Here is a 27500-nt window from a genome sequence, read left to right as displayed (position 1 = left end):
TGAGGTTTGAAGCAGTTCACATGTTGTTCAAACTATAAGATTTTCTTGGGGTTTCTCACTCCGGAGGGTTAGCCACTCAGGATAACCCAGGGGAGGGTTATCCACTCAGGATAACCCAGGGGAGGGTTATCCACTCAGGATAACCCAGGGGAGGGTTATCCACTCAGAATAACCCAGGGGAGGGTTATCCACTCAGGATAACCCAGGGGAGGGTTAGCCACCCAGGGTAACCCAGGGGAGAGTTATCCATTCAGGATAACCCAGGGGAGGGTTATCCACTCAGGATAACCCAGGGGAGGGTTAGCCACCCAGGATAACCCAGGGGAGAGTTATCCATTCAGGATAACCCAGGGGAGGGTTATCCACTCAGAATAACCCAGGGGAGGGTTATCCACTCAGGATAACCCAGGGGAGGGTTAGCCACCCAGGGTAACCCAGGGGAGAGTTATCCATTCAGGATAACCCAGGGGAGGGTTATCCACTCAGAATAAGCCAGGGGAGGGTTATCCACTCAGGATAACCCAGGGGAGGGTTATCCACTCAGGATAACCCAGGGGAGGGTTATCCACTTAGGATAACCCAGGGGAGGGTTAGCCACCCAGGATAACCCAGGGGAGGGTTAGCCACTCAGAATAACCCAGGGGAAGGTTAACCACTCAGGATAAATCGGGGCAGGGTTAGCCATCCAGGATAACCCAGGTAGGGAGGGTTATCCATCCAGGATAACCCAGGTAGGAAGGTTTAGCCACTCAGGATAAATCGGGGGAGGGTTATCCATCCAGGATAACCCAGGTAGGGAGGGTTATCCATCCAGGATAACCCAGGTAGGAAGGGTTAGCCACTCAGGATAAATCGGGGGAGGGTTATCCATCCAGGATAACCCAGGTAGGGAGGGTTATCCATCCAGGATAACCCAGGTAGGGAGGGTTATCCATCCAGGATAACCCAGGTAGGGAGGGTTATCCATCCAGGATAACCCAGGTAGGGAGGGTTATCCATCCAGGATAACCCAAGAAAGTCAGTGCATCTTTGAGGACTGTTTGTCTTAATTCCATTCTGGTCTTTCAATATTGTCCCCCAGGATGCGACCCACACCAGTCGACTAACACCAAGGTACATTCTTACTGCTAGGTGAGCAGGGACAGCAGGTATACAGGGACTAATACCCAGGTACTTACTGCTAGGTGAACAAGAGCAGCAGGTGTAAGGTGACTAACACCCAGGTACCTACTTATTGTTAGATGAGCAGGGACAGTAGGTATAAGAGGACTAGCACCCAGGTACCTGCTTATTGCTTGGTGAGCAGGGACAGCAGGTATGAGGGGACTAACATGCAAGTACCTATTTACTACAAGGTGAACAAGAGCAACAGGTGTAAGGTGACTAACACCCAGGTACCTACTTACTGCTAGGTAAGCAGGGGTCAGTAGGTATAAGAAAACATACCCAACATTTCTACCAGTGCCGGGAAAGCACTCGAGGTTTGAAATCGATCGTGTGCGGTGTCATTTGCAAATTACCGAGTGAAAATTAGAGTTGAAATTTTACCAATTTTTCAGTAAAATTTTCAAATTGGCATCAGTCACATGTCAAAGATACACCAGAGTTTAGGGGTTGAAGGCGATCGGTAGAGGTATTCTTGAGTTACTCCAGGGGGAAATAACGCGGGAAGGATAACATATAAAACTGAGCAGATGCACACGTCAGGAACTGCATTGAACCTTTTACTTGTTGCGGTTCACCACCGTTGGAAGTTTGAAAACGATCGAATGAGGCGTTCTCAAGGTACAAAATAACTTTGAAGGTTCTCTTATGAGATAATGAAAATTTCTTGATGAGTGTTAGCAAGGTGACCCTTGAAGGTGAGGGGATCTTGATCCAGCGATAGCATAGAGTATGATAGCCTCCCCTGCTGTACGACGCTGAACGACGGTGTACGACGCTGTACGACGCTGTACGACGCCTGTCGTTGATGAGGAAGACACATATACAACACTCGGGTATCTTCATTGCTGGAACGTTTCGCATGTTGCGCAGGCGAAACATGGAATGCAGGAGAATATAACACTAGTGGCAGTAACAGTAGTGGTATTGATGTCATCAGTCCACCAGCCTTGGTAGGAGGTGGTCAGTCCCTCGAGCCTGAGGAACTCTCGGCATTGCATACCATCATTAATATGTACCTTGTGGGTTTAGCGCTTCCCCTTAAATATAACAACAGCTAGCCAGATTACGAAACGAGTCTTAAATGTTCTGTATAACCAGTGGCTTCCTGCGTGTACAATCGAATGTCACCCATCCCTGTACAAACACTGTCATGCTCAAATGACATTATTATTATTATTATTATTATTATTATTATTATTATTATTATTATTATTATTATTATTATTATTGTTGTTGTTATTATTGTTGTTGTTGTTATTATTATTATTATATTATTATTATTATTATTATTATTATTATTATTATTATTATTATTATTGTTAGTATCACTACTACTCCTACTACTACTACTAGTACTACTACTAGTACTACTACTACTACTACTACTACTACTAGTACTACTACTACTACTACTAGTACTACTACTACTAGTACTACTACTAGTACTACTACTACTACTAGTACTACTACTAGTACTACTACTAGTACTACTACTACTACTACTAGTACTACTACTAGTACTACTACTAGTACTACTACTACTACTACTACTAGTACTACTACTAGTACTACTACTAGTACTACTACTAGTACTACTACTACTACTACTACTACTAGTAGTACTACTACTACTAGTACTACTACTACTACTACTACTACTACTACTACTACTAGTACTACTACTAGTACTACTACTACTACTACTACTACTACTACTACTAGTACTACTACTACTAACATTATCATTACTATTATTATTGTTGTTATTAATCTCAAACATTTTCTAATAAATATGTGGTAGTGTTTACACACCTGTCTTCCGAAACCAATTTGTCGGTATCTATTACCAAAGTTTATATCGTCTCTGAAGATCTATTGAAAAAAAGTATCGTAATGTGTCTTCGATACTCTGGTAAAAGATATTGTGATGTATCGTTGAAGCTGTCTTGGGAAAAAAGGTATCCCAGTGTATAATCGCAGTTCTTGTGAATGGTAATACAATACCTTTGTGAAGCTCTCTGAAACTGGATCCCAGCGTGTTATTAAGGGCTCTCTAGAGCAGGTGTAGAGCTCTGTAGAGCAGGTGTAGAGCTCTCCTGCTGAGTGTAGTACGTTCTTGTGGGTGTTTAACATTCACCGAAGAATAAAACACAATACCGTGGCTGCAATAATTCACAACTAACTCATAATACCGTGGCTGCAATAATTCACAATTAACTCATAATACCGTGGCTGCAATAATTCACAATTCACAATACCGTGGCTGCAATAATTCACAACTGACTCCCAATACCGTGGCTGCAATAATTCACAACTGACTCACAATACCGTGGCTGCAATAATTCACAACTAACTCATAATACCGTGGCTGCAATAATTCACAACTAACTCATAATACCGTGGCTGCAATAATTCACAATTCACAATACCGTGGCTGCAATAATTCACAACTGACTCCCAATACCGTGGCTGCAATAATTCACAACTGACTCACAATACCGTGGCTGCAATAATTCACAACTGACTCACAATACCGTGGCTGCAATAATTCACAACTGACTCCCAATACCGTGGCTGCAATAATTCACAACTGACTCACAATACCGTGGCTGCAATAATTCACAACTAATAAGCAATAACGTGACTGTAACAGTTCACAGCTAACTTAAAATGTCGTGGCTACAACAGTTCACAACTAACACAGTACAGTAGATGAAACAAAAGTCTGGTTCATCTCTTAACAAAACCGAGGGTCATCTGTGAACAAAAGTGTGGTTTGTCTTTGAACAAAAGTGAGGGTAATCTGTGAACAAAACGTATGCTTTAAAAATCACTAATTGACGTGTTCACTAACTGGCCAAGATAACAAAGCTTCTCTGTCAATTTGACAAGAACGCCTCCTGCTGCAGGTTCGTCAAAACACATTTCATATCACTTGCAACAATTGGCCAAATATCGCACAAATTTGGCCAATGATTTTGAGACTGATTTTGTCGGTCCAGTCAACGCTTCAACTAAGGATATCTCGACGATGGCCAAGAGCTTTTGATTCGATGACTTTGGACCACTCTCTGCCTTCCCCGGATTACTTTAATCCCTATTTTAAAAATTTAAGTATCCGTGACTGGAGGTGAACGGATTGCGTGTATCCTTAATGACCCTTCAAGCAGTTGAAGGAGTTTTAAATCTAATTAACTAACCAAGCATATATAATCACAGAGAATTTATTCTAACGAGCATATCCTCTTGATGTGTATATAGTGTGAGAAGCGGTTTATATATATCTGTAGAGGTGTGATATATACCTGTATATGTGTGAAATACACTGGGGAGTTGTGATATACACTGGTAGAAGTGTGATATATACTGGGGAAGTGTGATATACACTTATATAGGTGTGATATACACTGGTAGAGGTGTGATATATACTGGGGAAGTGTGATATACACTTATATAGGTGTGATATACACTTGTAGAGGTGTGATATACACTGGTAGAGGTGTGATATATACTGGGGAAGTGTGATATACACTTGTAGAGGTATGATATACACTGGTAGAGGTGTGATATATACTGGGAAAGTGTGATATACACTTGTAGAGGTGTGACATACACTGGTAGAGGTGTGATATATACTGGGGAAGTGTGATATACACTTATATAGGTGTGATATACACTGGTAGAGGTGTGATATATACTGGGGAAGTGTGATATACACTTGTAGAGGTGTGATATACACTGGTAGAGGTGTGATATATACTGGGGAAGTGTGATATACACTTATATAGGTGTGATATACACTTGGAGAGGTGTATATATCAGTGTATATACACAAGAACATAAGAATGAAGGAACACTGCAACAGGCCTACTTGTCCGTGCTTGGCACATCAACTCACACCCACTCATGTACTGGTCCTTAAAGCTACCTAATAATCTGCTCTGGGTGACCCTGCGTCCTTTCAAAATCAAAATTTCCCCATATTGAACCCATTGCTACGAGTCCTTTCTTGGTTATATATTTTCACCACACTATTCCTGTTTTCCATTTGTACACTTCAGTCATATCCCCTCTAATCCTTCGCCTCTCAAGAGAGTGCAGAGTCTGTGCCTTCAGCTTATCCTCGTAGGAAAAGTTTCTGATACATGGGATCAATTTTGTCATCTTTCATCTTATGTTTTCCAGCGCATTTATGTCCAATTTGTAATAGGGAGACCAGAACTGAGGTATTGCCAAGGATGTTAGGTAAATGGTCAAAGATGCAACTAATGTGACATTTCATTGTGGCAACGTTTCGCTCTCCAGAAGCTTTGTCGAGCTTGACAAAACTCCTGGAGAGCGAAACATTATCACAGTAAAATGTCACATTAGTTGTATCTGTGTATATTTACCTAACATTTTGTCGGTAATTTTACAATTATTACTCGTTGCCAAGGATATGTAAAGTTCACGTATAACCTGAGGACTTCTATTATTTATGCTTCTTAAGATGAAGTCAAGAATTCTATTATCTTCATTAGGAACACTTAAGCACTGTTGTCCTGGTTTTAAATTTCTGCTCACCAGAGCTAAATCTTTTTCGCAGTCTAATATCTATATTGTTTAACTTGTCGTACCATAGTTATTTCTTTTTCCTAGGACTGGAACCTTACACTTGTCCGCATTGAACTGCATCTGCCACTTCTCCAACCGCACATCCGGATCATCCCGTAGCCTTCCAATGTCCACATCAAACTATCCAGTCATCCCGTAGCCTTCCAGTGTCCACATCAAACTATCCAGTCATCCCGTAGCCTTCCAGTGTCTACATCAAACTATCCAGTCATCCCGTAGCCTTCCAGTGTCCACATCAAACTATCCAGTCATCCCGTAGCCTTCCAATGTCCACATCAAACTATCCAGTCATCCCGTAGCCTTCCAGTGTCCACATCAAACTATCCAGTCATCCCGTAGCCTTCCAATGTCCACATCAAACTATCCAGTCATCCCGTAGCCTTCCAGTGTCCACATCAAACTATCCAGTCATCCCGTAGCCTTCCATTGTCCACATCAAACTATCCAGTCATCCCGTAGCCTTCCAGTGTCCACATCAAACTATCCAGTCATCCCGTAGCCTTCCAGTGTCCACATCAAACTATCCAGTCATCCCGTAGCCTTCCAGTGTCCACATCAAACTATCCAGTCATCCCGTAGCCTTCCAGTGTCCACATCAAACTATCCAGTCATCCCGCAACCTTCCAGTGTCCACATCAAACTATCCAGTCATCCCGCAACCTTCCAGTGTCCACATCAAACTATCCAGTCATCCCGTAGCCTTCCAGTGTCCACATCAAACTATCCAGTCATCCCGCAACCTTCCAGTGTCTACATCAAACTATCCAGTCATCCCGTAGCCTTCCAGTGTCCACATCAAACTATCCAGTCATCCCGTAGCCTTCCAGTGTCCACATCAAACTATCCAGTCATCCCGCAACCTTCCAGTGTCTACATCAAACTATCCAGTCATCCCGTAGCCTTCCAGTGTCCACATCAAACTATCCAGTCATCCCGCAACCTTCCAGTGTCCACATCAAAGTATCCAGTCATCCCGTAGCCTTCCAGTGTCCACATCAAACTATCCAGTCATCCCGTAGCCTTCCAGTGTCCACATCAAACTATCCAGTCATCCCGTAGCCTTCCAGTGTCCACATCAAACTATCCAGTCATCCCGTAGCCTTCCAGTGTCCACATCAAACTATCCAGTCATCCCGTAGCCTTCCAGTGTCCACATCAAACTATCCAGTCATCCCGCAACCTTCCAGTGTCTACATCAAACTATCCAGTCATCCCGTAGCCTTCCAGTGTCTACATCAAACTATCCAGTCATCCCGTAGCCTTCCAGTGTCCACATCAAACTATCCAGTCATCCCGCAACCTTCCAGTGTCCACATCAAACTATCCAGTCATCCCGTAGCCTTCCAGTGTCTACATCAAACTATCCAGTCATCCCGTAGCCTTCCAGTGTCCACATCAAACTATCCAGTCATCCCGCAACCTTCCAGTGTCCACATCAAACTATCCAGTCATCCCGTAGCCTTCCAGTGTCCACATCAAACTATCCAGTCATCCCGTAGCCTTCCAGTGTCCACATCAAACTATCCAGTCATCCCGTAGCCTTCCAGTGTCCACATCAAACTATCCAGTCATCCCGCAACCTTCCAGTGTCCACATCAAACTATCCAGTCATCCCGCAACCTTCCAGTGTCCACATCAAACTATCCAGTCATCCCGCAACCTTCCAGTGTCTACATCAAACTATCCAGTCATCCCGTAGCCTTCCAGTGCCTACATCAAACTATCCAGTCATCCCGTAGCCTTCCAGTGCCTACATCAAACTATCCAGTCATCCCGTAGCCTTCCAGTGTCTACATCAAACTATCCAGTCATCCCGTAGCCTTCCAGTATCCACATCAAACTATCCAGTCATCCCGTAGCCTTCCAGTGTCTACATCAAACTATCCAGTCATCCCGTAACCTTCCAGTGTCCATATCAAACTATCCAGTCATCCCGTAGCCTTCCAGTGCCTACATCAAACTATCCAGTCATCCCGTAGCCTTCCAGTGCCTACATCAAACTATCCAGTCATCCCGTAGCCTTCCAGTGTCCACATCAAACTATCCAGTCATCCCGTAGCCTTCCAGTGTCCACATCAAACTATCCAGTCATCCCGTAGCCTTCCATTGTCCACATCAAACTATCCAGTCATCCCGTAGCCTTCCAGTGTCCACATCAAACTATCCAGTCATCCCGTAGCCTTCCAGTGTCTACATCAAACTATCCAGTCATCCCGTAGCCTTCCAGTGTCTACATCAAACTATCCAGTCATCCCGTAGCCTTCCAGTGTCCACATCAAACTATCCAGTCATCCCGTAGCCTTCCAGTTTCCACATCAAACTATCCAGTCATCCCGCAACCTTCCAGTGTCTACATTAAACTATCCAGTCATCCCGTAGCCTTCCAGTGTCCACATCAAACTATCAAGTCATCCCGTAGCCTTCCAGTGTCCACATCAAACTATCCAGTCATCCCGTAGCCTTCCAGTGTCCACATCAAACTATCCAGTCATCCCGTAGCCTTCCAGTGCCTACATCAAACTATCCAGTCATCCCGTAGCCTTCCAGTGTCTACATCAAACTATCCAGTCATCCCGTAGCCTTCCAGTGTCCACATCAAACTATCAAGTCATCCCGTAGCCTTCCAGTGTCCACATCAAACTATCCAGTCATCCCGTAGCCTTCCAGTGTCCACATCAAACTATCCAGTCATCCCGTAGCCTTCCAGTGCCTACATCAAACTATCCAGTCATCCCGTAGCCTTCCAGTGTCCACATCAAAAATTATTTGACGGCCTATGTTAGTGTCATCGGTAAACTTATTATGTCGCTAATATTCCCTCGTCAATGTTGTGTATATAGATTGTAAACAAAAAGGGTCCCAAGACTGACCCCTGTGGAACACCACTTCTAACAGACTCCATTCTTATTTCTTCCCATTAATACAGTTTTAATTCTTATATTAAAAAGTAAGTTATATTTGACTAGTGTACAAATGACATGCAGCCTTAATGACCCTCGTGTAGTCGATAGGATTGAAACGCAATAAGCCAATAAACTTTTGTACGAGAAGTGTATATCTCAGTATATACACTTAGAAGTATATATATATATATATATATATATATATATATATATATATATATATATATATATATATATATATATATATATATATATATACGTCAGGTAGTGTATCTCAAAGAGTTATACATATAGGGGTGTGCAACTCTCAGTGTATATACATCGAGATCTGTGTACATCAATGTATATGCACTTATAGATATATATTTCTAATTACATGAAAGTGGTATCTTCCTTGGTATATATACACATCTCTCAAAGGATATACTCGTACTCCGAGAGATGTGTATCTTTCTGTTTATATACATTGAAAGGTACACACACACACACACACACACACACACCTACCTCAATGTATACATTGAGGTAGGTGTGTCTGTATATACTGTGAGAGATTTGCATGTCTCACAATATACATACCGAAAGGTGTATCTCTCAGTGTATATGCAGTGATAGATAAATAAATGAGAAAGAAAAAACAAAGAGCAATAAAAGCAACTTTAAAGCCTTTATATTCGCAAAACAAACACAAACAAACATAAACAAGAGTAGAACCATTATACTCGCAAAGAAAATATTTCAGTGTCCAGTGGGAGAAAAAAATATCAGAAAGATTTTACACAATATGATCACACACACACACACACACACACACACACACACACACACACACACACACACACACACACACACACACACACACACACACACACACACACACACACACACACACACATACACACACACACACACACACACACACACACACACACACACACACACACACACACACACACACACACACACACACACACACACACACACACACACACACACACACACACACACACACACACACACACACACACACACACACACACACACACACACACACACACACACACACACACACACACACACACACACACACACACACACACACACACACACACACACACACACACAGGGAAGGCACTACAATGGATCAGGGAATACTTGTCAGGAAGACAGCAGCGAGTCATGGTACGTGGCGAGGTGTCAGAGTGGGCACCTGTGACCAGCGGGGTCCCGCAGGGGTCAGTCCTAGGACCAGTGCTGTTTCTGGTATTTGTGAACGACATGACGGAAGGAATAGACTCTGAGGTGTCCCTGTTTGCAGATGACGTGAAGTTGATGAGAAGAATACACTCGATCGAAGACCAGGCAGAACTACAAAGGGATCTGGACAGGCTGCAGACCTGGTCCAGCAATTGGCTCCTGGAGTTCAATCCCACCAAGTGCAAAGTCATGAAGATTGGGGAAGGGCAAAGAAGGCCGCAGACGGAGTACAGTCTAGGGGGTCAGAGACTACAAACCTCACTCAAGGAAAAAGATCTTGGGGTGAGTATAACACCAGGCACATCTCCTGAAGCGCACATCAACCAAATAACTGCTGCAGCATATGGGCGCCTAGCAAACCTCAGAACAGCATTCCGACATCTTAATAAGGAATCATTCAGGACCCTGTACACCGTGTATGTTAGGCCCATATTGGAGTATGCGGCACCAGTTTGGAACCCACACCTAGCCAAGCACGTGAAGAAACTAGAGAAAGTGCAAAGGTTTGCAACAAGACTAGTCCCAGAGCTAAGAGGTATGTCCTACGAGGAGAGGTTAAGGGAAATCAACCTGACGACACTGGAGGACAGGAGAGATAGGGGGGACATGATAACGACATACAAAATACTGAGAGGAATTGACAAGGTGGACAAAGACAGGATGTTCCAGAGATTGGACACAGTAACAAGGGGACACAGTTGGAAGCTGAAGACACAGATGAATCACAGGGATGTTAGGAAGTATTTCTTCAGCCACAGAGTAGTCAGTAAGTGGAATAGTTTGGGAAGCGATGTAGTGGAGGCAGGATCCATACATAGCTTTAAGCAGAGGTATGATAAAGCTCACGGCTCAGGGAGAGTGACCTAGTAGCGATCAGTGAAGAGGCGGGGCCAGGGGCTCGGACTCGACCCCCGCAACCTCAACTAGGTGAGTACAACTAGGTGAGTACACACACACACACACACACACACACACACACACACACAGATAAAGCTCACTGTGTGGGCGAAACATTGTCAATAAAGAATCACATTATACTGCATTCGTGACTATTTTTTCATCGTGTTGGTATTTCATATCATTTATCTCCACGGAAATATCGAGGTCTTGGAAATAGATACCTCAGCATCCCTAGTAATTGATAATGTGACGTTGTGTACTGTCGGGTCAGTATTTCCAGAAATGTAGATAAATGGTGTAGAATACCGACACTTGCAGAAATATGAAGGTCGGCGACACTCAAGAGTAACCTTCGATCTGTTTTCTTGAAGTTACAGGTGAGAAGTGAACTAGAAACAGGTTTGACAATCATGAGAAATTCTTATTAGTAAGTGACTCACCACTTCCCGATCTGCGTTGTCCTAGACGCTCCGTACAGTGGAAGGTGATCTGTCCTTATTCACATGAATTCCACTACCATTGTTTGGAAGAGTGAGATTCTTGTATTTTAAACCTCATTTATCCAAATGTAAGGCATCCTCACTAGCGATGACGAGCATTGAAATCTCCCACAATAGATTATGGTTGGGCAGTTGATCAAAAGCAAATTAAGCTGATCAACACCGAGTGACTCGGAGTCAGGACAACAAACTGAACAGACAAGCAACTGCACGTTACTGAATTTAGTTGTGCGTGTGACTGCGTTGGCTTCAGTAACACCAGTGTGAGGCAATGTGTTGTGAGCATAGACGGCGACTTCCCTTCCCCTATATCTCTTCTATATGAGTTTTAGTGTTCAAGAGCTACACAGTGTACGACTATGTTGGTTAAAAGTGTCTTTTGTCAACAAATAACGAATATTCTGTATAGCCCTATCAGTAACAACGCGCAAATAACCCTCACATAGGAGAGAGAGGCTTAGGACAAAGTTTCGGTCTGACTTAGAGCATTTACAAAGTCACACAGTGTGACTTTGTAAATGGTTCAAGTCGAACCGAAACGTCTTCTAAAGCTTCTCTCTCCTATGTGCGGGTTATTTGTGTATTGTTCCAATCACGGTATTGTGCCATTTTGTTCTCTCTCAGCAACAACAATTGTACCTGTGTTCCTACCACCACCATAATTCCACTAGTATCGTGAACGTTGTTTGTTAAAGAACCTCGCTGCCTCCTTCCCGGGTCACAGCGTGGAAAACACCCTGGCCAGGACCCGTCTTGGCCAACCTACTTGTACCTGTAGCTGATGCCTCCTTCCACTGCAGTGTGCTTCAGATTTTTTGGTCCCAACATTTGAAGTTACTGGTGGACCGAATACGGCCCTGGCTAGCAGTTCCTAGACTGAAGTTTGAGTCTATTGAAGACTAGATACAGATTAGGTTTTAACAGGACCCAAGGGGATTGCTTTTGCTAGGATATAGGAAGTATGTCAGGAGGGAGTGACTCGTGGCCGGTTCCTTCACCTGCCTCGTTTTTCTTCCTTAGGCAGTACCAAAAAAATACGAATCAGTGAGAGAAGTTTGATTTGGACTAAAATTGAAGATTGGAGATTCAGAAATCTTAGAGGAGGAGGAGGAAGGGTTGGGAAGTGATGGAGTCAGAGGTAGAGTTTAGGGATCTGTATTGCAAATTACAGGAGCTCACACTGCTGAGGGATGTGTTCCACTGGGGCTGTTAGTCACTTTTCTACTCCTCGACTCTTTTCCTAGCACTGAATAATTGGTTATAATCATAACCATAATTTTTTAGAGGGGTGGACCAGTAAGACAGTGGAAGGCCTCGGTCAGATGACCAAAAGCTCCAGCGGCGGGTCATCATATGACCAAGACCCGCGTCAGGAAACATTTGTCCTGTTTCTTGAAGAACCTTTACCTAACCTCTCTCCTGAGCCTCACCGTATGAGATGTTCAGATTTCCTTGATAGCACAAGCGACCTATTCAGTGATGGTGAATTAGACATTTGTCCAATACTTGAGCATCTTTATTGTGGAAAGGTTTTGCCAACCAGTGGCTTCCTCAGTCCAGTACAGAGAAGGGTAGAAGATCAGTCACTGTATTGGGACTTAGGAAGCCACTGGCTGGTGAAACGTTTCTACGGTTAAGATACCCAAGTGTTGCACAAGTGTTTAATTTATCATCCTGTCGGTTCTCTGAACCAGTTATTTACAGTCCTCAGTCTTGAACCAGGAACAGTTCAGTTCACTACCGGAATGGTGGTGTGAACGCATCAGTCTACTGTTCCTTATTCCACACTTCCCACAGCAAGGAGGTAAGTACGGATACTTTACCCTCAACATGGAGACAATAAATGCAAATTTAGTCAGGGAGGGTTGGTTGCCTTGCCGAATGTTAAACAAACTAAGGGAAGATTTCACTCACCAACAAACTGCGTCATGGAGATAAATGGTATAAAATACGACACAATGGAAAAAAATATACACAAATGCATTATAATGCAATCCTTTATTGGACAAAAAGTTGTCAAAAAAGATCAAATTATACCGAATTATACTGCATTTTTGTCTGTTTTTTTTTCTTCTAAAGTTCGCCATGAATGTAACGCCAGTGACTTATGCTCCTTTAGTTCTTCAATAACCTCATCCTTTCACGTCCATTAGATTCCAGCAGTAGACAAGTTCTCTGAGAATTTGTTAGCTGTTATGGAGGACTTTACATCAAGGGGTCCCCAGCCTGGGGCCCGAGGACCGCATGTGGCCCTTCTAGGAAATGGATGCGGCCTTCACTTGAAATTAAGAATTCACTTTTATGTAGGTTCCACACTGCATAGTGTCAACAAAACCGTGCGGCCCTCATCACACATTTGACCATCAAATGTGACCCACTTGTACAGGAAGTTTGAACACCACTGCTGAGTTAAGTAATACAGATAAAACTTCATCAGTTGAAGGAAATTATTTTCCTGATAACTAAGGCATCACTACCAGGCAGTTTTTCGACATGTTCTACAGAGCTGACCTGACCTTCAGTATGCTTCATCAAGAATGGACTGAGGGAAGCAAGCTTCTCAGAACCACTGGCATGTAGAAATATAGATAGGAGGGAGTAAGCTTCACAATACCAGTCACATGTAGAAGTATGTGCTGAGGGAAGCAAGTATACTGAATGTATACAAATCGTACACATTCAGGTCGAATATCAGCAAAGGTGGGCGGACATCCCCCTCTTCTCTCCTACGTAGAAAGTAGAAGACAAATATACATTATCCTGGGCTACAGGGCCTTCCCTTGCCCCTGTTCTCCCTGATGCCCTAAATTCTCCAAAGAGTGAAGCAGTAAGTCGCATGGGAATAACGACCTTGCCAGTAATAAAGGTTCGCTGTATGTTAGTGCTGATTTGGTTGAGTTCTCTCAGGCGGGCTCCTCGTCCTGCAACACGATTTCTTTCGAAAGGTCGAGTATACAGAGGTTAATGGATCCGGCAAAGCCTGCAATAACCTTAAGTTTGCCACAGAGACTTTCTGGTAGAATTTCCTCCTAGATGAGATCCAATATTTTTAATGTTGTGATCATGTTCCCTTCCTCTCCCTTTGTCTAGGTTGGTTAGTTAATTGGGTTTAAATCTTATCGACTACACAATGGTCATTAAGGCTGCATGTTACCTGTTTACCACCAGTCAAGAATGCTTTAATATTAAACCTAATATATATTATTTTTTTATTTTTTTATTATCACACTGGCCGATTCCCACCAACGCAGGGTGGCCCGAAAAAGAAAAACTTTCACCATCATTCACTCCATCACTGTCTTGCCAGAAGGGTGCTTTATACTACAGTTTTTAAACTGCAACATTAACACCCCTCCTTCAGAGTGCAGGCACTGTACTTCCCATCTCCAGGACTCAAGTCCGGCCTGCCGGTTTCCCTGAACCCCTTCATAAATGTTACTTTGCTCACACTCCAACAGCACGTCAAGTATTAAAAACCATTCGTCTCCATTCACTCCTATCAAACACGCTCACGCACGCCTGCTGGAAGTCCAAGCCCTTCGCACACAAAACCTCCTTTACCCCCTCCCTCCAACCTTTCCTAGGCCGACCTTCCACTACAGACTGATACACTCTTGAAGTCATTCTGTTTCGCTCCATTCTCTCTACATGGCATGCTCTCTGCCAATCCCTAGGTACCTTACCCTCTTCCATACATTTATTAAATAATTGCACCAACCACTCCAAAACTATATCCCCACCTGCTTTTAACATTTCTATCTTTATCCCATCAATCCCGGCTGCCTTACCCCCTTTCATTTTACCTATTGCCTCACGAACTTCCCCCACACTCACAACTGGCTCTTCCTCACTCCTACAAGATGTTATTCCTCCTTGCCCTATACACGAAATCACAACTTCCCTATCTTCATCAACATTTAACAATTCCTCAAAATATTCCCTCCATCTTCCCAATACCTCTAACTCTCCATTTAATAACTCTCCTCTCCTATTTTTAACTGACAAATCCATTTGTTCTCTAGGCTTCCTTAACTTGTTAATCTCACTCCAAAACTTTTTCTTATTTTCAACAAAATTTGTTGATAACATCTCACCCACTCTCTCATTTGCTCTCTTTTTACATTGCTTCACCACTCTCTTGACCTCTCTCTTTTTCTCCATATACTCTTCCCTCCTTGCATCACTTCTACTTTGTAAAAACTTCTCATATGCTAACTTTTTCTCCCTTACTACTCTCTTTACATTATCATTCCACCAATCGCTCCTCTTCCCTCCCGCACCCACTTTCCTGTAACCACAAACTTCTGTTGAACACTCTAACACTACATTTTTAAACCTACCCCATACCTCTTCGACCCCATTGCCTATGCTCTCATTAGCCCATCTATCCTCCAAAAGCTGTTTATATCTTTCCCTAACTGCCTCCTCTTTTAGTTTATAAACCTTCACCTCTCTCTTCCCTGATGCTTCTATTCTCCTTGTATCCCATCTACCTTTTACTCTCAGTGTAGCTACAACTAGAAAGTGATCTGATATATCTGTGGCCCCTCTATAAACATGTACATCCTGAAGTCTACTCAACAGTCTTTTATCTACCAATACATAATCCAACAAACTACTGTCATTTCGCCCTACATCATATCTTGTATACTTATTTATCCTCTTTTTCTTAAAATATGTATTACCTATAACTAAACCCCTTTCTATACAAAGTTCACTCAAAGGGCTCCCATTATCATTTACACCTGGCACCCGAAACTTACCTACCACACCCTCTCTAAAAGTTTCTCCTACTTTAGCATTTAGGTCCCCTACCACAATTACTCTCTCACTTGGTTCAAAGGCTCCTATACATTCACTTAACATCTCCCAAAATCTCTCTCTCTCATCTGCATTCCTCTCTTCTCCAGGTGCATACACGCTTATTATGACCCACTTCTCGCATCCAACCTTTACTTTAATCCACATAATTCTTGCATTTACACATTCATATTCTCTTTTCTCCTTCCATAACTGATCCTTCAACATTACTGCTACCCCTTCCTTTGCTCTAATTCTCTCAGATACTCCAGATTTAATCCCATTTATTTCCCCCCATCGAAACTCCCCTACCCCCTTCAGCTTTGTTTCACTTAGGGCCAGGACATCCAACTTCTTTTCATTCATAACATCAGCAATCATCTGTTTCTTGTCATCCGCACTACATCCACGCACATTCAAGCATCCCAGTTTTATAAAGTTTTTCTTCTCTTTTTTAGTAAATGTCTACAGGAGAAGGGGTTACTAGCCCATAGCTCCCGGCATTTTAGTCGCCTCATACGACACGCATTGCTTACGGAGGAAAGATTCTTTTCCACTTCCCCATGGACAATAGAAGAAATAAAGAAGAACAAGAGCTATTTAGAAAATGGGGAAAAACCTAGATGTATGTATATATATATATATATGCATGTGCATGTCTGTGAAGTGTGACCAAAGTGTAAGTTGGAGTAGCAAGATATCCCTGTTATCTAGCGTGTTTATGAGACAGAAAAAGAAACCAGCAATCCTACCATCATGCAAAACAGTTTCAGGTTTCTGTTTCACAGTCATCTGGCAGGACGGTAGTACTTCCCTGGGTGGTTGCTGTCTACCAACCTACTACCTATATATATATATATAAACACTGATCTCTGGCTGAAGGAGACTCGAACCTACGAACCTTGGAACAAGGTACGCAGTGCTTTACCAATCTACCCACACTGGACCAATACCTTGGAGTCCAGCTTGCGCTAGACTTTAAAGATATAAGTGATTTTTGCATTTGACAATTTTTTCTTGCATTTTACCACTCTTTTTTTTCACTGTTTATTCACAGTTACATTGTATTATCTCTCACGTAGAACAGTTTAAAAATAATATGGATGGAGTCCTCGCTGGCATTAGGAATGCAACACTATTTTTTTACATATGTTCTTCACTTCACTTCTCGTGAGTTTGTTTCCAATTTAATTCTCAGAAACGTAACTACTGCTTATAAGAGAGGAGCTTAAGACGACGTTTCGGACCGACTTGGACCTTTTAAAGAGTCACACATTGTGACTTTGTAAATGTTACAAGTCGGACCAAAACGTCGTCGTAAGCTCCTCTCTTCTATGTGCGGGTTATTTATGTATTGTTCCAGTCACGGTATGGTGCCTTTTTTTTTGTTATTTAATATCGTTGAGACCTGGCATGGTTCATTGATTTCCGAACAGATTTTTTTTTTTTTTTTTGAAAAAATTCGAACATTGTTTTGAAAAACATATAGATATTTAACCTTGTATGAGATTGATATGTATATGCTTGTAAATTTGTCAGGATGAACTAAAAACCTCATCACTAATGTGTAAATATAGACCATGGGAGGTATCTAGTATGGTAGGTATCTAGCATCAGAGGTATCTAGCATCAGAGGTACCTAGTGTGGTAGGTATCTAGCATCAGAGGTATCTAGCATCAGAGGTACCTAGTGTGGTAGGTATCTAGCATGAGAGGTATCTAGCATCAGAGGTACCTAGTGTGGTAGGTATCTAGCATGAGAGGTATCTAGCATCAGAGGTACCTAGTGTGGTAGGTATCTAGCATGAGAGGTATCTAGCATCAGAGGTACCTAGTGTGGTAGGTATCTAGCAAGAGAGATATCTAGCATGAGAGGTATCTAGTATGGTAGGTAACTAGCACAACAGATATAAAGCATGAGAGGTATATAGTATGGTAAGTATCTAGCATGAGAGATATCTAGCATGAGAGATATCTAGCATGAGAGGTATCTAGTATGGTAGGTATCTGGCATGAGAGGTATCTAGTATGGTGGGTATCTAGCAGGAGAGGTATCTAGTATGGTAATCTAGCATGAGAGATATCTAGCACGACAGATATCTAGCATGAGAGGTATCTAGTATGGTAGGTATCTAGCATGAGAAATATTTAGCACGACAGATATATAACATGAGAGGTATCTAGTATTGTAGGTATCTAGCATGAGAGATCTACCATGAGAGATATCTAGTATGGTAGGTATCTACTATGAGAGATATCTAACATGAGAGGTATCTGTTATGGTAGGTAATTAGCATGAGAGTTATCTAGCATGAGAAATATATAACTTGGTACGTATCTAGCATGGGTAGTACTGGAGGCAACTTAGTGGACATGAGCCTAGTACTAGAGGTAACTTAGTGGACATGAACCTAGTACTGGAGGTAACTTAGTGGACATGAACCTAGTACTGGAGGTAACTTAGTGGACATGAACCTAGTACTGGAGGTAACTTAGTGGACATGAGCCTAGTACTAGAGGTAACTTAGTGGACATGAACCTAGTACTGGAGGTAACTTAGTGGACAGGTACCGAGCACTAGAGGTAAGGTAGTGGACAGGTACCTAGTACTGGAGGTAACTTAGTGGACAGGTACGTAGTACTGGAGGTAACTTAGTTGACATGAACCTAGTACTGGAGGTAACTTAGTGGACATGAACCTAGTACTGGAGGCAACTTAGTGGGCATGAACCTAGTACTGGAGGTAACTTAATGGACAGGTACCTAGCACTGGAGGTAAGGTAGTGGACAGGTACCTAGTACTGGAGGTAACTTAGTGGACAGGTACCTAGTACTGGAGGTAACTTAGTGGACATGAACCTAGTACTGGAGGTAACTTAGTGGACATGAACCTAGTACTGGAGGTAACTCAGTGGACATTAACCTAGTACTGGAGGCAACTTAGTGGACATGAGCCTAGTACTGGAGGTAACTTAGTGGACAGGTACCTAGTACGGGAGGGAACTTAGTGGACATGAACCTAGTACTGGAGGTAACTTAGTGGACAGGTTGCTAGTACTGGAGGTAACCTGTCCTGGTAGACAGGAACCTGATGGTTACCCAGTAACCATATATCACCTAGTTGAAGGTACCTGCTTTCCTCCTGGTTCTTATAACACCTGAATCACCAAGCACATGTCACCTAGCATCCTTGAACCAGCTAGGATGCGTTACCTAGCACTATAACACCTGCTAGGGGATGATAAATTGCACCTAGCGACTTACCTTGTCATAGTGGCGGTGGGAACGTGTGTGGAGCTGAGGTGTGGGAACGTCAACGCGGCTGGGAACGCCTCTCTAGAAAGGGGACTGGGAATACCCTGCTTGGAACGGGACTGGGAACGTCCTGCCTGGAACGGGACTGGGAACGGGAATGCACGCGACCAGCCACTTGTTGTTACCTATATCAACCCACCCCGCCCACCCTGGGCGCCGCCCACTCTCCCTAGCCCCGCCCGCCACCCACCAGACACGCCCCCTCCTGCCCGGAGCCGACCAATAGCAGCTCAGCGACGGGGGGAAGGTAGGGGGCAGCGCCCCCTCTACCTTGCCCTCCCACGTGGTTGTAATATATGTGATCCGATTATTTTATTCTTGGGGAAGCGGTAAACCCATATGAATGGGGGGTTATACGGATCCTGGAGAATACGAGGCGTTCGGGTTTGATCCAAAGAAGGGGAAGGGTGGCTTCAGTTCCCTGAATCAAGAGCACTTGAAGGGGTGGGGGTGGCAGGTCATTATCCAGGGTAGTTACTGGCACTTTAAGTCTCTCTCACTCTCTTTCTCACTTTCTCTCTTTACACAGGGTTTTACAAGGTTAAGTCAAGGATTCCAAACTTTATTTACAAGCTACGAGCTGTTATCTACATCAGCTCATCTCTCTCTCTCTCTCTCTCTCTCTCTCTCTCTCTCTCTCTCTCTCTCTCTCTCTCTCTCTCTCTCTCTCTCTCTCTCTCTCTCTCTCTCTCTCTCTCTCTCTCTCTCTCTCTCTCTCTCTCTTTCTCCACTTTGCTCCGATAACTCACACTCTCGTAGATTTCTGACATCTTTATATTTACAGACTAAGATCTGTTATCCTGCTTCAGCTCATTTACAAGCTAATATCTGTTATCTTAACTCGGCTTATTTATTGCCTTACAGCTGTTATCATGCCTTATGCTGAACACCTGTGTAAATATTTTACGAGAGTTTTTGAACACCTGTGTAAATATTTTACAAGAGTTTTTGAACACCTGTGTAAATATTTTACGAGAGTTTTTGAACACCTGTGTAAATATTTTACAAGAGATTTGAACACCTGTGTAAATATTTTACAAGAGTTTTTGAACACCTGTGTAAATATTTTACAAGAGTTTTTGAACACCTGTGTAAATATTTTACAAGAGTTTTTAAACACCTGTGTAAATATTTTACAAGAGTTTTTGAACACCTGTGTAAATATTTTACAAGAGTTTTTGAACACCTGTGTAAATATTTTACAAGAGTTTTTGAACACCTGTGTAAATATTTTACAAGAGTTTTTGAACACCTGTGTAAATATTTTACAAGAGTTTTTGAACACCTGTGTAAATATTTTACAAGAGTTTTTGAACACCTGTGTAAATATTTTACAAGAAGACAAATATCAGGTACACCAGAATTTTTCTTCCATTGAAGATTATAAATCTGAGCGATATCCTGGGTATATATACTGAGAATTGTGTGTGTATATCTCTGTGTATATATACTGAGAATTATGTGTACATATCTCCTGTATGTATATACACTGAGAGGTGTGTGTGTGTGTATATATATCTCTCTTTGCATATACACCGAGAGGTGTGTTTATATATCTTTCTGTGTATATATACTGAGAATTGTGTGTGTGTATACACCTCATGTATATACACACAGATACACACACACCGAGAGGTGTGTGTGTGTGTGTATATCTCTGCGTGTATATACATGAGAGGTGTGTGCGTGTGTATACACTGAGAAGTATATGTTATCTCTCTCTGTATATACACAGAGAGTTTATTTTACTCCTTATTTTAGGTATTAAAATATTCTTATCTGGTTGTGAGAAGGTTAGGTGAAGTCTTAATCACCATCGTGTAGTCGATAAGCTTTAAACTCCCCATTAAGCAGCAAGAATGAGAGAGAGAGAGAGAGAGAGAGAGAGAGAGAGAGAGAGAGAGAGAGCTGTTAGCTTGTAAATAAAATTAGGAACTGTGAACCTAACCTTGTAAAATCCTGTGTAAAAGAGAGAGAGAGAGTTAGAGATTTTCGGCTCCTGGCCAGCTGCTCTAGACACATAGAGCTGAGGCTCTCAGAAGCTCTCTATGTGGCATCTTAAGCTGAGTATTAAGGCTCTTGCAAGAGCTCCTGCTGCCGACTTTTATGTTCTTAATAATATGGTAATTTTTGCATTTTTATGTCTATTTGGTCTTACTTTAAAAATTATTTTTTTTCTTTGAATCTGTAGATTTTTTCAGTTTGTAAATATTTTTCTCTCGCATCATAGACCGATGATGATCACACACATACTACGTATACATACATACATATATATATATATATATATATATATATATATATATATATATATATATATATATATATATATATATATATGTATGTATTTGTTATTAATGTGGTATCAATTAATGAGAACACATGCCTGGCTTCCGTATCAAATAAACATTCCTATATATATACTCGGGCCTTAGTCATATGATGACCAGCAGATGAAGCTTTTGGTCATCTGAGAGAGGCCTTCCATATCCACCTCTTTAAAAATATATATATATATATATATATATATGTATATATGTATGTATTTGTTAATTAATGTGGTATCAATGTACTCACCTAATTGTGGTTGCAGGGGTCGAGACTCAGCTCCTGGCCCCGCCTCTTCACTGATCGCTACTGGGTCCTCTCTCTGCTTCATGAGCTTTGTCATACCTCTTCTTAAAACTATGTATGGTTCCTGCCTCCACTACTTCACTTGCTAGGCTATTCCACTTGCTGACAACTCTGTGACTGAAGAAATACTTCCTAACGTCCCTGTGACTCGTCTGAGTCTTCAGCTTCCAGTTGTGACCCCTTGTCCCTGTGTCTCCTCTCTGGAACATCCTATCTCTGTCCACCTTGTCTATTCCCCGCAGTATCTTGTATGTCGTTATCATGTCTTCCCTGACCCTTCTGTCCTCCAGTGTCGTCAGTCCGATTTCCCTTAACCTTTCCTCGTACGACATTCCCTTGAGCTCTGGGACTAGCCTTGTTGCAAACCTTTGTACTTTCTCTAGCTTCTTGACGTGCTTGACCAGGTGTGGGTTCCAGACTGGTGCTGCATACTCCAGTATGGGCCTAACATACACAGTGTACAGTGTCTTGAACGATTCCTTATTAAGGTATCGGAACGCTATTCTCAGGTTTGCCAGGCGCCCGTATGCTGCAGCAGTTATTTGGTTGATGTGTGCCTCCGGTGATGTGCTCGGTGTTATGGTCACCCCAAGGTCTTTCTCCCTGAGTGAGGTCTGTAGTCTTTGTCCACCTAGCCTATACTCTTTCTGCGGTCTTCTTTGCCCCTCCCCAATCTTCATGACTTTGCATTTGGCTGGATTGAATTCGAGAAGCCAGTTACTGGACCACATGTCCAGCCTGTCCAGGTCTCTGCAGTCCTGCCTCATCCTCGTTCGATTTAATTCTTCTCATCAACTTCACGTCATCTGCGAACAGGGACACTTCAGAGTCTATTCCTTCCATCATGTCGTTCACATATATCAAAAATAGCACTGGTCCTAGAACTGACCCCTGTGGGACCCCGCTCGTAACAGGCGCCCACTGTGATACCTCTTCACGTACCATGACTCGTTGCTGCCTCCCTGTCAGGTATTCCCTTATCCATTGCAGTGCCCTCCCTTTTACATGCGCCTGATCCTCCAGCTTCTGCACTAATCTCTTGTGGGGAACTGTGTCAAAGGCCTTCCTGCAGTCTAGGAAAACGCAATCTACCCACCCCTCTCTCTCGTGTCTTCTGTTACCTTGTCATAAAACTCCAGGAGGTTTGTGATACAGGATTTGCCTTCCATGAACCCATGCTGGTTTTCATTTATAATCTTGTTCCTTTCCAGGTGTTCGACCACTCTCATCCTGATAATCTTCTCCATGACTTTGCACACAATACATGCCAGAGACACAGGTCTGTAGTTTAGTGCCTCGTTTCTGTTTCCTTTCTTAAATATGGGAACTACATTAGCTGTCTTCCATTTCTCAGGTAGTTGCCCAGTTTCAAGGGATGTGTTGAAGATTGTGGTTAGAGGCACGCACAGCATCTCTACTCCTTCTCTAAGGACCCATGGGGAGATGTCCGGTCCCATCGCCTTTGAGGTGTCAAGGTCACTTAAGAGCTTCTTCACCTCCACCTCAGTTGTTCGTATGTCATCCAACACTTGTTGGTATATTCCCTCTTGATGTTCCCTTCTGTGCTGTCTTCCCACAGCCCTTCCTGTCTCTACTGTAAAAACTTCCTTAAATCTCCTGTTCAGCTCCTCACATACCTCCTGATCATTTCTTGTGAGTTCTCCACCTTCTGTCCTTAATCTGATCACCTGGTCTTTGACTGTTGTCTTCCTCCTGATGTGGCTATACAACAGTTTCGGGTCAGTCTTGATTCTCGATGCTATGTCATTTTCATACTGTCGCTGGGCCTCCCTCCTTACCTGTGCATACTCATTCCTGGCTCTGCGACTGATCTCCCTATTTTCGTGTGTTCTCTGCCTTCTGTACTTTTTCCATTCTCTATTGCACTTTGTTTTTGCCTCCTTACACCGTCGGGTAAACCAGGGGCTCGTGCTGGTCTTCCCGTCGTTACTGTTGCCCTTGGGAATAGACTTTTCCACTGCCTCCTTGCATTTTGTTGTTACATATTCCATCATTTCATTTACTGGCTTTCATGCCAGTTCTCTGTCCCACTGGACCTCCCGCAGGAAGTTCTTCAACCCTATGTAGTCCCCTCTTTTATAGTCAGGCTTTTCCCATTCAACTCCTGTTATTCTCTCCACTTGCAGCTCTACTATGTATTCAAAGCACAGAACCACGTGGTCGCTAGCTCCTAGGGGACTCTCATACTTGATGTCCTCAATGTCTGAGCTGCCCTGGGTGAACACAAGGTCCAATGTTGCTGGTTCATCCTCCCCTCTCACTCTGGTAGTGTCCTTTAAACATGTTGGTGCATGAGGTTTTCCAGCACCACGTCCAGCATCCTGGCTATCCATGTTTCGGGACCCCCATGTGGCTCCAGGTTTTCCCAGTCGATCTCCCTGTGGTTGAAATCCCCCATAACCAGCAACTTTGCTCTGCTGGAATGAGCTCTTCTTGCCACCTCAGCGAGTGTGTCCACCATTGCTCTGTTGCTCTCTTCATATGTGTGTGTGTGTGTGTGTGTGTGTTTATTATTATTATTATTATTATTATTATTATTATTATTATTATTATTATTATTATTATTATTATTATTATTATTATTATTATTATTATTGTTAATTTACCTGGTCTTGCTTCATCATCCTCAAGTCTGCCACAGTGAAGACAGATAATAATTTATCATTCTGCTCCACTCTTCCCATATAATAATTGTTATCTCTTGTTGACCTTGTTGGTAGTACCAAGGACGCCTTGAACAAAAGGAACAATACCGTGACTGGAACAATACACAAATAATCCGCACATAGGAGAGAGGAGCTTACGACGACGTTTTGGTCCGACTTGTACCATATACAAAGTCACACCGTGTAGGCTTTCTCTTATATATCTGTCAAATTCCTTTCGTTTTACAATAGTTGTGGCATGAAGTACCGACTTCATTATCGTATTCCAGCTCTGTCAGGTGTAGGTAAGTAAACTTATGTGTATACGGCTGCACAATTTATGGATAATTACAGTTGTCTTACATAGTAACGTGTATGTAAATTACTTAGGATAACCCTTAAACGTCAGACAAGAACTATGGGTGTGGGCTCCATGCTGGCGCTGCGTACTGTTAAGAGCATTTCACCACTTGTTTTTTTCTCCCATGAAATACGTCTTTTTCTTCTTCTCTTTGTTGATGCTACCAAGAAATATATATATATATATATATATATATATATATATATATATATATATATATATATATATATATATATATATATATATATATATTTATATATATATATATATATATATATATATGTATATATATGTATATTTATATTTAACAAGTCGGCCGTCTCCCACCGAGGCAGGGTGACCCAAAAAAGAAAGAAAATCCCCTAAAAGAAAATACTTTCATCATCATTCAACACTTTCACCTCACTCACACATAATCACTGTTTTTGCAGAGGTGCTCAAAACACAACAGCTTAGAAGCATATACGTATAGAGATACACAACATATCCCTACAAACTACTGATATCCCGAACCCCTCCTTTAAAGTGCAGGCATTGTACTTCCCATTTCCAGGACTCAAGTCCGGCTATATAAAAATAACCGGTTTCCCTGAATCCCTTCACTGAATATTACTCTGCTCACACTTCAGCAGCTCGTCAGGTCCCAAATACCATTCGTCTCCACTCACTCCTATCGAACACGCTCACGCACGCCTGCTGTAAGTCCAAGCCCCTCGCCCACAAAACCTCCCTTACCCCTTCTTTCCAACCTTTTCGAGGACGACCCCTACCCCGCCTTCCTTCCCCTACAGATTTATACGCTCTCCATGTCATTCTACTTTGATACATTCTCTCTAAATGACCAAACCACCTCAACAACCCCTCTTCAGCCCTCTGACTAATACTTTCATTAACTCCACACCTTCTAATTTCCATACTCCGAATTTTCTGCATAATATTTACACCACACATTGCCTTTAGACAGGACATCTCCACTGCCTCCAACCGTCTCCTCGCTGTAGCATTTACAACCCAAGCTTCACACCCGTATAAGAGTGTTGGTACTACTATACTTTCACACATTCTCTTCTTTGCCTCCATAGATAACGTTTTTTGACTCCACATATACCTCAACGCACCACTCGCCTTTTTTCCCTCATCAATTCTATGATTAACCTCATCCTTCATAAATCCATCCGCCGACACGTCAACTCCCAAATATCTGAAAACATTCACTTCTTCCATACTTCTCCTCCCCAATTTGATATCCAATTTTTCTTTATCTAAATCATTTGATACCCTCATCACCTTACTCTTTTCTATGTTCACTTTCAACTTTCTACCTTTACACACACTCCCAAACTCGTCCACTAACCTTTGCAATTTTTCTTTAGAATCTCCCATAAGCACAGTATCATCAGCAAAAAGTAACTGTGTCAATTCCCATTTTGTATTTAATTCCCCATAATTTAATCCCACCCCTCTCCCCAACACCCTAGCATTTACTTCTTTTACGACCCCATCTATAAATATAATAAACAACCATGGTGACATTACACATCCCTGTCTAAGACCTACTTTTACCAGGAAATAGTCTCCCTCTCTTCTACACACCCTAACCTGAGCCTCACTATCCTCATAAAAACTCTTAACAGCATTTAGTAACTTACTACCTATTCCATATACTTGCAACATCTACCACATTGGTCCCCTATCCACTCTATCATATGCCTTTTCTAAATCTATAAATGCAATAAAAACTTCCCTACCTTTATCTAAATACTGTTCACATATATGCTACACATCCCCTACCCACTCTGAAACCTCCTTGCTCATCCGCAATCTTACATTCTGTCTTACCTCTAATTCTTTCAATTATAACCCTACCGTACACTTTTCCTGGTATACTCAGTAAACCTATTCCTCTATAATTTATACAATCACTTTTGTCCCCTTTCCCTTTATATAAAGGGACTATACATGCTCTCCGCCAATCCCTAGGTACCTTCCCCTATCTCATACATTTATTAAACAAAAATACCAACCACTCCAACACTATATCCCCCCCTGCTTTTAACATTTCTGTCATGACCCCGTCAGTTCCAGCTGCTTTACCCCCTTTCATTCTACGTAATGCCTCACGCACCTCCCCCACACTCACATCCTGCTCTTCTTCACTCCTACAAGATGGTATACCTCCCTGACCAGTGCATAAAATTACCGCCTCCCTTTCTTCGTCGACATTTAGAAGTTCCTCAAAATATTCTCGCCATCTACCCAATACCTCCATCTCCCCATCTACTAACTCCCCAACTCTGTTTTTAACTGCCAAATCCATACGTTCCCTAGGCTTTCTTAACATGTTTAACTCACTCCAAATTTTTTCTTATTTTCATTAAAATTT

The 27500-nt window shown here is 42.4% G+C and overlaps 1 protein-coding gene across 2 annotated transcripts in view; it reads right to left on the bottom strand.

The window, feature by feature from the left end:
- LOC128703685 (FMRFamide-related peptides type HF-4-like) overlaps nt 1–27500 on the bottom strand; it is a 260277-nt gene that overhangs the window by 160081 nt on the left and 72696 nt on the right. Inside the window, exon 1 of one of the 2 annotated variants that reach the window (XM_070101258.1) lies at nt 19406–19544. The exons of the other annotated variant lie outside the window; for it this stretch is intronic. Coding sequence (XP_069957359.1) covers nt 19406–19413 — 8 coding nt within the window. The 5' untranslated portion in view covers nt 19414–19544. Of the gene's footprint in view, nt 1–19405; nt 19545–27500 lie in introns of those variants that run through there. 2 annotated transcript variants of the gene reach the window in all.

The sequence above is a fragment of the Cherax quadricarinatus genome, chromosome 76, assembly GCF_038502225.1.
Source record: "Cherax quadricarinatus isolate ZL_2023a chromosome 76, ASM3850222v1, whole genome shotgun sequence".
NCBI classification, from domain to species: Eukaryota; Metazoa; Arthropoda; class Malacostraca; order Decapoda; family Parastacidae; genus Cherax; species Cherax quadricarinatus.
This window is presented reverse-complemented; position numbering and strand designations above follow the sequence as displayed.